Below are 12,253 nucleotides of genomic sequence, written 5' to 3'. Positions count from 1 at the left end.
TATTCCAATGGGGCAAACTTGATTTTGTGATGACTGTTTGTGAAAGGACTGTCTGTCTCGTGGCGGTTTCCGAAAGGCAAACAGTTCTTGAAATGCTGGTGTCCTACTACAGCATTCCTAACTACTGTAGACTCCTGCAGCAGGCATCTCAGTGGGCTTGTAGTTTCATTCAGGCTATTGTCCATCTAGAAACGCTTTTTCACCTTCACCTAACTAAATCATCAAAAGGGTTACAGGGTCCTGTGTCAAAGTGCCCTCCACAAAAAGTAAAGCAACTAATCATGAATAATCAATGGGGAAAATTCAGATATCTTTTTCTTTAACCTCAGAGTATTCTCCCTCTAAACATCTTTGATCATCAGCATAAGGAGGGAGTGAAGGGAACAGATTTAGGATAGGATTTGTCGCCTGCAACTCCTGTTGTTGTCTTATTCCAGAAATAGGCAAGCCAGCTGTTACTTAAAAATCTCTTGAAACAGAAGATGAGTTGTTGGATTACAGGTTTCAAAAAGAAGAGACTCAGTGAAATGTGTTTTCAGTCCAGTCTTTGTTCCAGTCTTTATTCTTTTTATATGTTTTTTTTCTTTTAGATGAGAACAATTCTCTGGTCATTTTTCTCGAAACCTGAACATCCAAAAGGGATTCTTGGAATATGTTGGATGCTTACAAAATTTTTTTACAAATTCAACAAGCAAGAACTTGGGCATACAGAGAGTTGCTTCAGCCTATAGCAGGAAAAATGAAAAGCCAACAATATGTAATACGTTAGCTGTTGCACAGTTGTGGTAGGCAGCTAAACAAGCTTGCCAAGGAGCAGAACCTTAGGGTGAAAATCAGAAACTGTCCAAAAGGATTCTGTGTTTCTTCAGTGTCCATACCTTTAGAGTTAATGTTGCAGTAGTGTACCACTGCTTTTCATACAAACTTCCACTCTTGGATTTCCCATCATCAATATTGTCTTTTCTTCCATTAAATACCCTTGTATGTAGTCTCAAGAAATGCTGGTGTAGCCCTTGCCAGTGTAGCATTGACACCACTTAGTTTTGTTTCTGATGAATTCCCTACACCTCTTCATTGATGACCTAGCTTTTTCTGTTGTTAGCAGTTTAAAATATTAGGTGCCATCCTCCTCACCACACAGCATTGCTTATACACAGAGACCACCCATCAAAATGTCTTCCCAAAACCCCACCTGTGGCTTTGCTCCTAAATAGGAATTACTTATTTTATCATGCTTTCATTGCTCCTCACCTGTGTTTTTTAAGGAACAGTTTTCAAGGCTGTTTTCTCTCTTATTACAGTTTCACTATATGAATGCTAGAACAGATTTCTTGCCATTTCTGTTCTTCCAGTACTCAGACCCAGTTGTGCCTATCCCCATATTAAGCACAGTGGAAAAAGAAATGTAATGCCAGAATAGAGCACAGTCATCAGCCCCTGGAGAGAAGGGGCGTTAGTGCTAGTTTAACTTGGAATGGTAAATAAGATTATTCTTGTATGTAATATTTTTCACAAAGGTAACCAGATCCCCAGGGATACTTGAGAATTCCTCTCCTGCCTTTTCAAGCAGTGATACATCCTGCAAGCCAGGGCAGAAACAGAGGGCTTGATATTGGGGGTAATTTCTTTGATATCAAAGTTTATTTTTCTGTGTTGTAAGGAAGCAGGCCATGGGAAATATGGCCAATAAATTGAAATAGCTCAATAAGAAGACAGTGTCAGTGGGTGTAAAATGTTGTATGTTCACTTTACAGAGCCCCTTATGGAAAAGCTGTGGATATGTGGTCTGTAGGCTGCATCCTGGGCGAGCTGAGTGACGGGCAGCCCCTGTTTCCTGGTGAAAGCGAGATTGACCAGCTCTTTACCATTCAGAAGGTGCTAGGCCCGCTGCCAGCCGAGCAGATGAAGCTCTTCTATAGCAACCCACGCTTCCACGGCTTGCGGGTAAGAGAAAGCTTTGTTCTTTTTTTCTTCTTTTTTTTTTTTTTATTTTTTATTTACTTATGCAGTATTTACGCTATTGTCTCTGTTGCTTTGAAGGTTCTTTTCATTTATGTTGTGCATTATCTATTGCACGTGTTTCTGTGTAAGTGTAGGATTTTTAGATTATAAGACATTCATAATTCAAAGTTAAATTTTGATTACACCAGTACTAAGTTTTACAAATATGTTTGATTTACTGTTAAGAGTCAATTAAAGATTTTCTTTCACTTCTTTGACTTTTTTGGGGATGCAAGTTAGCATTTGTAACCTAGCTTAGCATTACCCTGACAGGTTTGCACTGTGAAATTTAGTGACCTAGCCCTGTCAGTTTGGGGTGCAGAAAATTTATTCCTGCTATCTTCAGGCTACTGTGTTGGAAAAATCTGGGCCATAGACGCTGCTGTCATGATGGAAGAGCTTTTTGTCTTTTGCCTTTTATTCCTGGGGAGCTGTTGTAAGCCACGTGAGTAAAAAAGCTCTTCCTTCTGACAAAATTGTTCCCCTGGGGTTTGCCAGTACCATGTAATGATAGAGACTCAATAGTGTGGAGAAGCTGCGGAAGTTGGGACATGAGATATGGCAAAATCCTAGAAGCAATATGTAAGTAATAGCTCTGTTATCTTTAACAATACTTGGTCAGTGGTTGTGCTCATGTTTGCTTTTAATTCCATTTTGATTGTCATTTTTTATTAATTACTGTTATTTAGAAAGGGAACTTATTATCTTGATAAATGGTCTGAAATCCTTAGTGTAAAATCCTATGAAGAGACATGTAAAGGTTTTAGGAGAACGTATCTATGCTGAAGACTTAAGATTTGAGTTTTAGTCTATAAAAGAGAAAACTTAAAGACTGAGAAAGTGAAAGAGGAGGGACCAAGTTCTCTTAAAACTTGTTAAAGGTTGCCATAAATTTGGTTTAGCTGACAATGGTAAGAAAAGAAATAGTTGGTTTAAGGTGTTAGGATAATTATTTTAACTGGCAGGATAGCTAATTCCTAAGAGTTTTTGTTCAAGTTTATAGACCTTCTATTAATGCAGCATTTAAAAAAAAACGATTAGACGAGCATTTCTTGCAAGGTCATATGTGTGTTTAATGCTCTTTAGAACAGTGGGCTGGATGGGATCTTTTATGTAAAAAGTTATACCTCTTATGAGGAAAGCAATGCTTTAAAAGTTGTAAGCAAATAAATTACTGCCTCTTCAGCATAATTTTATGGCAGTTCTAGTTGTGCAGTGTATTCTTAGTTGGGTAAATGCTCTGTAATGTCTTAGGATGGGAATGAAGTATCTTTGTAGCTTTAAAATACAGTACTTCAAGATGACAGCATAGACCTAATGTGATTAGCACAGGGTTGAGAGCTCTTGAGTGTTCTCATCCTGGATCAGTGGTTTATTCCTTGGCCTCAGACATGTTCTTGCCTTCTTAGCCCCACCTGTGAAGTCAGGATACTAATGATGATGACAGTGACGTATGTCTTCTAATAGAGTAGGTTTTGAATGCTGAAGTAAAATCTGAATAATGACCTAAACTTGAAAAATATTGCAGAAAACGTTGGTTTGGAATGCGATATTCATTAGTTAATTAATGGGGAAAATGTATTCCATACTGTAAGACAACCTTGAAAGTACATTTTTTTCTGAATGTAGCATAGTGCTTCATAGTGGAAGATTTTCTGTTGCGTGGCAGATAGAAGGTATGCTCTGATCCTGCAAATTATTACTTACAAGCTGGATCTGGCACTGGGTGTTCATAAGATAACAACTAGCCCAGGATGTGAAATTGTTTATCCATGTGTTTAGGTATGGTATTGTAGCACAAGATTTTTAAAAAATACAGTATGAACACTCCAGCACCACCTGCACATGTATGCAGATGCACATTTGCATACTTTCTGGTTTTTCTTCCTGCTCATTTCCTCCATGCACATATATATGCGCACACACAGTTTTCTTCACTCCTGAGGTTTAGTGAGTATTTAGTGGTCTCTTTTCAGCCCTTCTGAGGAGGAAAACATTCATAGTATGTTGAAGGCCAAAAAAAAATAAAATAAATCTGGGATCAGAAAGCGCCAATGGGTTCATGCCTTTATGGAAAATATGAGTGATAATGTAGGGCTGTAAATATTGTTCTACAAATAAGTTATAAATAAGCTGGATAATCTGCACAATCCCAGTGAGTAGCCATCTCATATTATTGGTTTGCATGGCTCCGTTTTGCCATTTGCTTCATGTAAAAAGTGGAGGAAGCATGAAAGCCTTGGTTGACCTAAGTTACCTTCTAAGATCAACACAGCAGACTTGGACTTAAACAAATTCTCAGTCATTAGTAAACCACTTCAAGAGAAAGCAAAGTTAAAAGAAAAACACAGAGACTATTTAGGAATAAACACATTCAAATTAATGCTCTTTCATTTTCCTTCAAAGCTCACATAATGTAATTTTTGAAAAGTAGTGCCAGTACAAATGACGGGCAGCAATTCTTAGTGGTCTAACACTTAAGCACATACATTGCATGTGCAATGCATTTTGCTTCCAAATGCAATTTTGGAAATGGGTTTTTGTGCTGTGTTGTTCTTTAAAGCACAGGTTTGAAGCTCGTATTTAATCTGAGGAAGGTGAATGTGTAAATATACGCACCTACAGTAACAATCCCTAGGTATGAGAGCTCAAAAATGCACAAATGGAAGGAAGAAAAGTCTTTCAGACTTCCTGTTCATTGACATTTTAGACCAAATATACAATTCTTATACGTTTTTATGCAATAGCAAACTTCCACATAAAATGTTCATTTATCTTCATATTTGTTAATATTTTTTTGTTGCTGTTGTCCGTCTTAATTACTGACTTAAATTTTGTTGTTTTCTTGTATTTTCATTGATTTTTAACCATAACTCAGTAATTTTTGTTCATGTATTTCCTGTATGACTTGAGCCCATTTGGACATGTAGCGATGGTTTTATGTACCAGTAGACAAGAACACTGCATGCTTCTTATTGTCAGTATTCTTGCTTTGCTGTATACGTTTAAGGATGTGGATGGGATCAAGCCAAGCTGCAACTGAAATATTTGCATACTATTAGGCAAATTCCACAACTCTGGAAACTGCTAACAAAGTGTCTGGATCTCAGTTACATAGTTTTGGGTAAACCATTTAATGCCAATAGACTGGCTGATTGTTGTTTTGGTTTGATTTGTTTTTTTCCAGCTGCTTCTCTTGTATTCAAATGCATAATTTTCTCTAACATCAGCATAAGTTGGATCCATGAGGCTTTTTCATGCCTCTGTTGGAAATCCAGCCTTCATTTCCAATTCTGAAAACACTGGCATATATGTTTAGTTTTTTAATTTGAATTTACCTCACTGAAATCAGTTTATCTAGTTTGTTTGCTGTCAGTTCAACATGTGCCGTGGTCTGGAAGTGGATCTCTGTTCCTTTTCAATTCATTATACTTGGTATTATGTTATAGCAATGAAATATTGAGCAACTTTTCTTTCATTCAATAGAAAGAAAAGATTCTGTTTTCATTCTGTTAGATTCTTGCCTTGCTTACACGGCAAGCATAAAAACCACAGTTCTATGCTTTATTTTTTCTTTCTTCAAATCATCCCTGCCTGTCCTGTTCTTCTTTCCAGACAGGGCTAGTTCCAAATACTACCTTCGTGAGGTTTTGTGCAGACTCTAGTTGGAAAGACGCCCTCCAGCAATATGCACTACTTCTCATTGTGTTGCTAGTGTGACCACAGGAGTAATCCTGAACCTTAAACCTTTGGGTTTTTGATGTTTTTCACTTAAAACATTTTGGAATTCTCTGTTAATCTTTGGTATTTAATTAGTACTATATTTGCACTGTCAAATTCTCTCAAAGCTATTTTCAATCCTTTTTTAAAACACACATATTATTCATTATTTCTGAATCTATTTTAAACCTCCCACCTCTTGTCAGTCATAAAGCCACAAACACATTTATGAATCCAAGGTGATTATTTCTCATTTGGGAGAGGTTCCTTGACTGCCCTACTGATCAAGAATACTTTCTTTGGTTGACTAGATGCATATATATGTAAACAGTTATTTGTTTCATTATAATGTTTTGTAATGTTTCATAAACCACCAGCTTTTTCAGTGCATATGATTCCCATTAATTACATGACTTTATTCACTATGTAGTTTCTATTTTTTACAGCATTGTATTAATGTATACCTTGTTTACATTCTCAGTATATTTATGCTTTATTATTTTTACAGTTTCCAGCAGTCAATCATCCACAGTCTTTAGAGAGAAGATACTTGGGAATTTTAAGTGGTGTGTTGCTTGATCTTATGAAGGTAAGAAATGAATTTTCTCTCTGTAATATGTGGGGAAAGACATGACAACTTATCTTTGTTTCCTAATAGAATACCTCTTAAAAGTACTTGTGACCTTCCTTTTGAGATACTTTGATAGCATCATTGTTTGAAGCAAGGCTTAATATTTTCTCAGAATCAGGAAAATACCCCTTGCAGCAAATGCCAGGAGAGTCTGTTCAGATTTCACTGATTCAATAAACAGTACATAGGCCAGACAAGAGAGTCACCATCATTTGCAGCAATATGTATTCACACTGACATATATTCAGGTTACCTTAGTAATGCTGGAGTGTGAGCTCTCAACTCGTGATAAATTTAGATAATTACATAGAGTATTAGGCTAACCTTAGTTGTTGTTCATTTGTTACTTGATAAACATGAGGATGTGGATAGTTGTCAAAGGCCAAGTTGATGCACATTTTTGTTGTTGTTGTTTTATTTATTTTTTTAACCTAAGCACTTAATCTGCTTGTTATCACGCACCTCTACACAGTGTGCATGTTAAGTTACTCTTCAGTCCTGTTTTGGAATAAGTCAGCTAGTTACCTATGGCCAAACTAAGATAAGGTCCTGAGGTTTCTGTCAGGAATGAGGAGAATCTGGCTCCTCTCAAAACAGCCAGACACTGTAAAACCTTGTGCTATGGATTTGTGCCTTATTCCTGGGTATACAACACATATTATTGTCCTTATTATGGTACTGTAAAAACATCACCTCGGTAAGCTGCAGTACAACCCTTCCATTATTTCATCCACAGTAAGCTGGGGAAAAAAAAAAGTCTTAGTGTCAAAAATTTGGTTTAGAATCACAGGAGTATTCCCTAAGAACTAAAGGTGCTGTGGGACAAATACAAAGCACGCATATGGCTAATGAACTCTAAATTAATTGTGTGGTCCTAAGCCCATCTGCGCCATTTGTCTTGGAAACTAGGGGTCATCTGCTTTGGTGTATGCTTGGGTGTTTACTTGCTTTTACCAGTACTGATGTAGCCAGCAGAAATCCACTAAATTTGCTCTACTCTTTTTAGCCAGTTCAAATCACTTTCATTTCATCTCCCTGCCTTATGAAGAGAGTCAGCATAGCTTTTACCTTGGTTTCATGAAGTCTGCAAAATTAGGTACCTTGGTGCAATCTAGTTGCTTGGTTTTGGTATTATACATTCTCCTCTATTTTCTAATTCACAGAAACTTTTTTCTGGCATCATAGTTAGCTGTAGCTCAAGCTGTAGTAGCATATGCTGCAGAGCAGCAATTTCAAGATAATTCTTCAGACCATTGTTAGATGTGCTGGGGCAGGGTTTATTTTAATTTTATCCTAATTTTTATGTTATATCTCAATGTTTTTTGGGTTCTTTTGCTGTGATTTAGAAGTTACAAAGTTGTGAAATGAAGCACTTGAATTTTAGGCAAACGCAGACTTCCAGATAATGCCATTCCAATTTAAATAATTCTTGTCAACTTATCTGTCTATATTTCTCCCTATAAGGTGAGAAAGGTCAGGGATTCTGTAGAGGGCATATTTTGGTTTTGACCTACGTTTCTTAATTCAGGAGTTGGAACATTGTTAAAGAATGAGCAAAAGACTACAAGAAGAGAACATAAGAGACTTGTGGTCAAGTTACATGCTACAAATGCTGCACATACTTTGCTGCATGCCTGTCTCTTCTCTAGACGCTGGATGGTCTGGCACTTGCCTGCGCTTGGTGTGTTCCTCATTATCTGAATTCTCAGGGACCTCAGATCTGATTGCTAGATTACTGAGTAACCCACACTTATGTCAGCTAAAGTAATGTGTTCTTCATATATCTCTATTTAGAGAGAATTTCTGGACTAGATTAATGACAAGGCATCTGTTTGGCCCCATTGCTGCTTAGCTCCTCTCCTTCACAAGCCATGCTGTTTTGCAAGCATGCATTTGGGAGTTGGGAGCTGCCTTTGCATGTGATGACTTGGGCTAGAAAGACATTGAGTATTTCAGACTTTTTCGTATCATCTGTCATTTGGTTATCTTCCTTCAGGAGCAGATGTGCATTTTTTTTCTGAGCTTCCATTTACTACTAGAATACTAGAAGACCCTTTCTTTTTACCTTTGATATTCTTCACTTGTCTTAGCTCCAGCTGGACTTTGGCCTTCTGAAGTGGCCTATACTTGGTGCTAACGCAATGCTTTTGTAGTCCTCCTTTGTATCCTGTCCTTGACTCTAGTTCTAATATGCTCTTCTTTTGCATTTTGTTCAATAAGAAACTCCCTGTTTAGCCAACCTGAGCTTAGGCAAAATGTTGTGACCTTCTGTACAATAAGATGCTTTGTTCCTGAACTCTCAAGAAATGTTCTTGATTTCCTTCAATTTTCAAGTGGCTTTCCTGTACACCTTTCCTCTGATGACAGTTTTACAGGAGGTTCTGCCCAGTAATTTCTTACAGAAGCTGAAGTTTGCTCTCCAGAAGTCCTGGGTCCTATCCCTGATGCTCATCTTCCCATCCTTCCTTTGGATCCTTACTGTAATCATCTTATGGTCACTACAGCTTGGACTGTGTTCTCTGATCATATTTGTTACCATTGTTTTACTGTTAGTGCACAGCAGGTCAAGTAGGGTGAAGTCCTACCCTTGGCTGATTTGCTTCTCCAGCAGCTGCACCAGGAAATTGCTACCAACATAGTCTAGAAATCTCTTGGATCATCTACACAGGCTGGATGTCTGGATAGTTGAAGTCTGCCAAGAGGGTGAAGACCTGTGACCAGGAGACTTCTGCTTGTTGTTGTATAGAGTTGTCCTCTTCATCTTCTCTGAGCATTTTTGTGTCTAGTTTTTAGCAAACACCCACCATAACATCACAATGTTACTTTCCCTTCTAATCCTGACCTAGAGACTGTCCATGGATGTACCTTCTGTTTCATGCTGGCATTTGATACCATCCAGGAATTCAATTCTATGAAGTGTCACTCTTTTAGCTCCCCACCCTCTTCCTTCTGAAGCCAGCTGTAGCCATCAGTGACAATGCCTCAGCCATGAGCCATGTCCCACTACTGCTCTGTGATTCCAGGCGGGTTCACAGCCTTGTGATTCCCTGTGGACTTTTGAGTTCTCCTTGTTTGTGGTCCAGGCTCTGCACCTCACTGTACGGGCACTTGAGGGAAGCGTCTGAACATCCTCTGTGGAATGTGGAAATCATGTCTGGCTGTCTGGCCTTCTTGTGTGTGTCTGGGCCATTTGAGCCACTGTAGTGATGAGCACCAGAAAAAAGGGGGAAAGAAAAAAGTTGTAACTTGAGAAAGGAAGATGCCGCATACTGTATGACCAAATGACATACGAATGTAGTTTGCCACTTGCTTTGTTTCCTGAGCATTTTCCATTTTGAAGTGCGGGGACCCTGTGAAGGGAAAACCTGTTTGTGGTCAAGTGACTGAATACTATGTTAATGGATATACAGGCATGCATTGTATGTGTATATACACATGCATATATATACACAGAGTTGTTCTCTATTCAACCTATATGACCCTTTAAAAAAAGCTATTATTTTTACTTAATAGCCATTCAAACTTTTATCCTTGCTGACAATCGTGCATGTTCAAATATTCCAAGGTAAGTTTTGTATTACCCTGTTCCTGCAAGAAACCTTTCAAACTGATCAAAATACCCAACCTGCTGGTGTTCAATTGCATGTTTAAATATTTTTTTACATGTCAGAAAGTGTCTTTGTTTAGAATCACAGAAAATCTTAACAATTGTAAGGCAAATGTTATTCTGAGTGCGTTGTAAACAGTTTAGATGATTCTTTAAAAAATGGGTGGACTTGAACCCTAGAAGTAAAACCCAGAACTCTTCTATTTCTATTTTTTTTTAAATGCTAACTTTAAAATACTATTTTTGTTTATATAAGAATGTTCTCATATGCTTGTTCTGTGTATTTGTGAAGCCTGTTTCATTGTAGCATTTTATTACTGGTAAATATAATATCTTTTTGTTCTAAACAACATTGTTGTAAGGTATATTCAGAAAAATATTTACAAAATATATATCTTTTAAACGTGTATAGGTATATACATAGATTATATTTTTAAAATTTTAGATATTTCTGTATTTTAAGTGTATTTTAAGCACACATATATACTATGTGTGTGTATATATAGCACGTATATATGTTTCATAATAAGCAAGGCTGAGGCCTTTCACATCTTAAGTAGAATATAGGTTTTGTAAGTGTTTATTTTGTATTGTATGTAGTTTAATACAACATTAAATTATTCTAGCAGTTACATCTCATCACAGAAACTCTGGAGATTAAAAAGCTATCCCAATGATGTTATTTATTTTGTTACATTTTTTGCGGATGCAAATAGAGATACTAACATTTGAACTTTGGGATTTCTGTTCCGAAGAACTTACTGAAGCTAGACCCAGCAGACAGATATTTGACCGAACAGTGTTTGAACCATCCTTCATTTCAAACCCAAAGACTCTTGGATCGCTGTGGAAGCTCACCTTCACGGTCAGCGAAGAGAAAACCTTACCATGGAGACAGCAACACATTATCTAACAGGTAAACGTAGTTGTGTCACCATCATCACTGACATTTGCTCTGCCAATGAGTGAGTTGCTGTCATGCTTACATACAATGTCATCTACAAGAAAAGTAGTAATTTGACAGTTTGAGCACGTTGAGACATGGATACTGTTCCACGTTGCCTCACCAAATAAAGGAGGTAGACACAGTTTTACTGTATTTCAGCTATTCAAGCTGAAATTTTTGCTAACTTTCTACATCAGGCTGAATACTTCTTGGGGGGGAAAAAAAAGGTAATATTCAAGCCCCTTCTGCATATGGCAAAGGAAAAATAAGTTGGCTTACCCATCTTAAACAAATGTTTAGACTTTTTCTTGAACAGAGGTAGGAATTTTGTGGCTTGGAGAATGCCTGAGATTCTAAAGAAATGCTCTTTTGGAATGCTACCATTACTGTATATGTGCAAATCTATCCAAGGTTTTGCTATTTGAACGTTCAAAATTCACACAGGTTAGTAGCAGCTAAATGTCCTGAAAACTGCGTGGATTGGTCATTCTCCAAATTTGGGATGAACAGAATTTTGTGTGTAGTTGCAGTTATGAGTCAAGTGTAGCCTACTTGAACTTTAAGCAGGATGGTTTTGCTCAGTGACTCTCTTCTTGGACCCACACAGCTTGAGAGAAGCTACTTGATTTTAGTACAACAAACCAGGTTTGCTGGTGGATAAAATACTTCAGCACAAAAAGCCTCATGGCATTCCTCTGACAAAAGCTTTCCTAAAGGTCACCCTCTGAAGTAGGCAGAATGATAGTGGCTTTTAATCCAAGCCATGTTTTTCTTTAGCTCTTCCTGTGAGATTAAAAAAATTACTCTCCATTTTAGGATTTGGGATGGTGACATTTACAAGCTATGCTTTTTCGGAGATAGACACCAGAAAGTTTTAGCTGCCCTTATAGGTATTTAGGCTAGAAGTTTTACAATTACGGATGTGGCATCAGAAAGGAAAACCTAGGTCCGTGGCAAACTTCTTGTCTAATACAAAGGCTTGCCCAACTGTTTGATTTAAAATTAGTAGGTTCTTTATATATCCAAATTTTTAAAAAATATACTTCCTTTGAACTAAAAATTCTTTTCAACTGACATTAAAAGTGCTAAATTTCTAGAAACTGTAGTAGAGTACATAATTAGATCACTAACAGTGGATAGTAAAAAAGTCTTAAGTATAAAAATGGCTAGCATTATCCAATTGTAATTGTCAACAAGACCAACAAATGTACAAACTCATCTGTACAGTGAGCTCTCACTTTCACCCTCAGTAATATATAGAACCATAGAATAGTTTGGGTTCGAAGGGTATGTCAGAGCTCATCTAGTCCAACCCCCTGAGATGGGCAGGGACATCTTCAACTAGATC

The 12,253-nt window shown here is 37.4% G+C and overlaps 1 protein-coding gene across 6 annotated transcripts in view; it reads left to right on the top strand.

Moving 5' to 3' along the window:
* The window catches only part of CDKL5 (cyclin dependent kinase like 5), a 129,349-nt gene that overhangs the window by 87,886 nt on the left and 29,210 nt on the right, over positions 1-12,253 (top strand). For all 6 annotated transcript variants that reach the window (XM_065072074.1, XM_065072046.1, XM_065072067.1 and 3 more), the window contains exons 9-11: positions 1,755-1,944; positions 6,230-6,310; positions 10,715-10,875. In XM_065072074.1, coding sequence (XP_064928146.1) covers positions 1,755-1,944; positions 6,230-6,310; positions 10,715-10,875 — 432 coding nt within the window. The remainder of the gene's footprint in view (positions 1-1,754; positions 1,945-6,229; positions 6,311-10,714; positions 10,876-12,253) is intronic.

The sequence above is a fragment of the Columba livia genome, chromosome 1 (genome assembly GCF_036013475.1).
Source record: "Columba livia isolate bColLiv1 breed racing homer chromosome 1, bColLiv1.pat.W.v2, whole genome shotgun sequence".
In the NCBI taxonomy this organism is placed as follows: domain Eukaryota; kingdom Metazoa; phylum Chordata; class Aves; order Columbiformes; family Columbidae; genus Columba; species Columba livia.
Note: the sequence above shows the minus strand (reverse complement) of the source record. Positions and strands in the feature narration are given on the sequence as shown.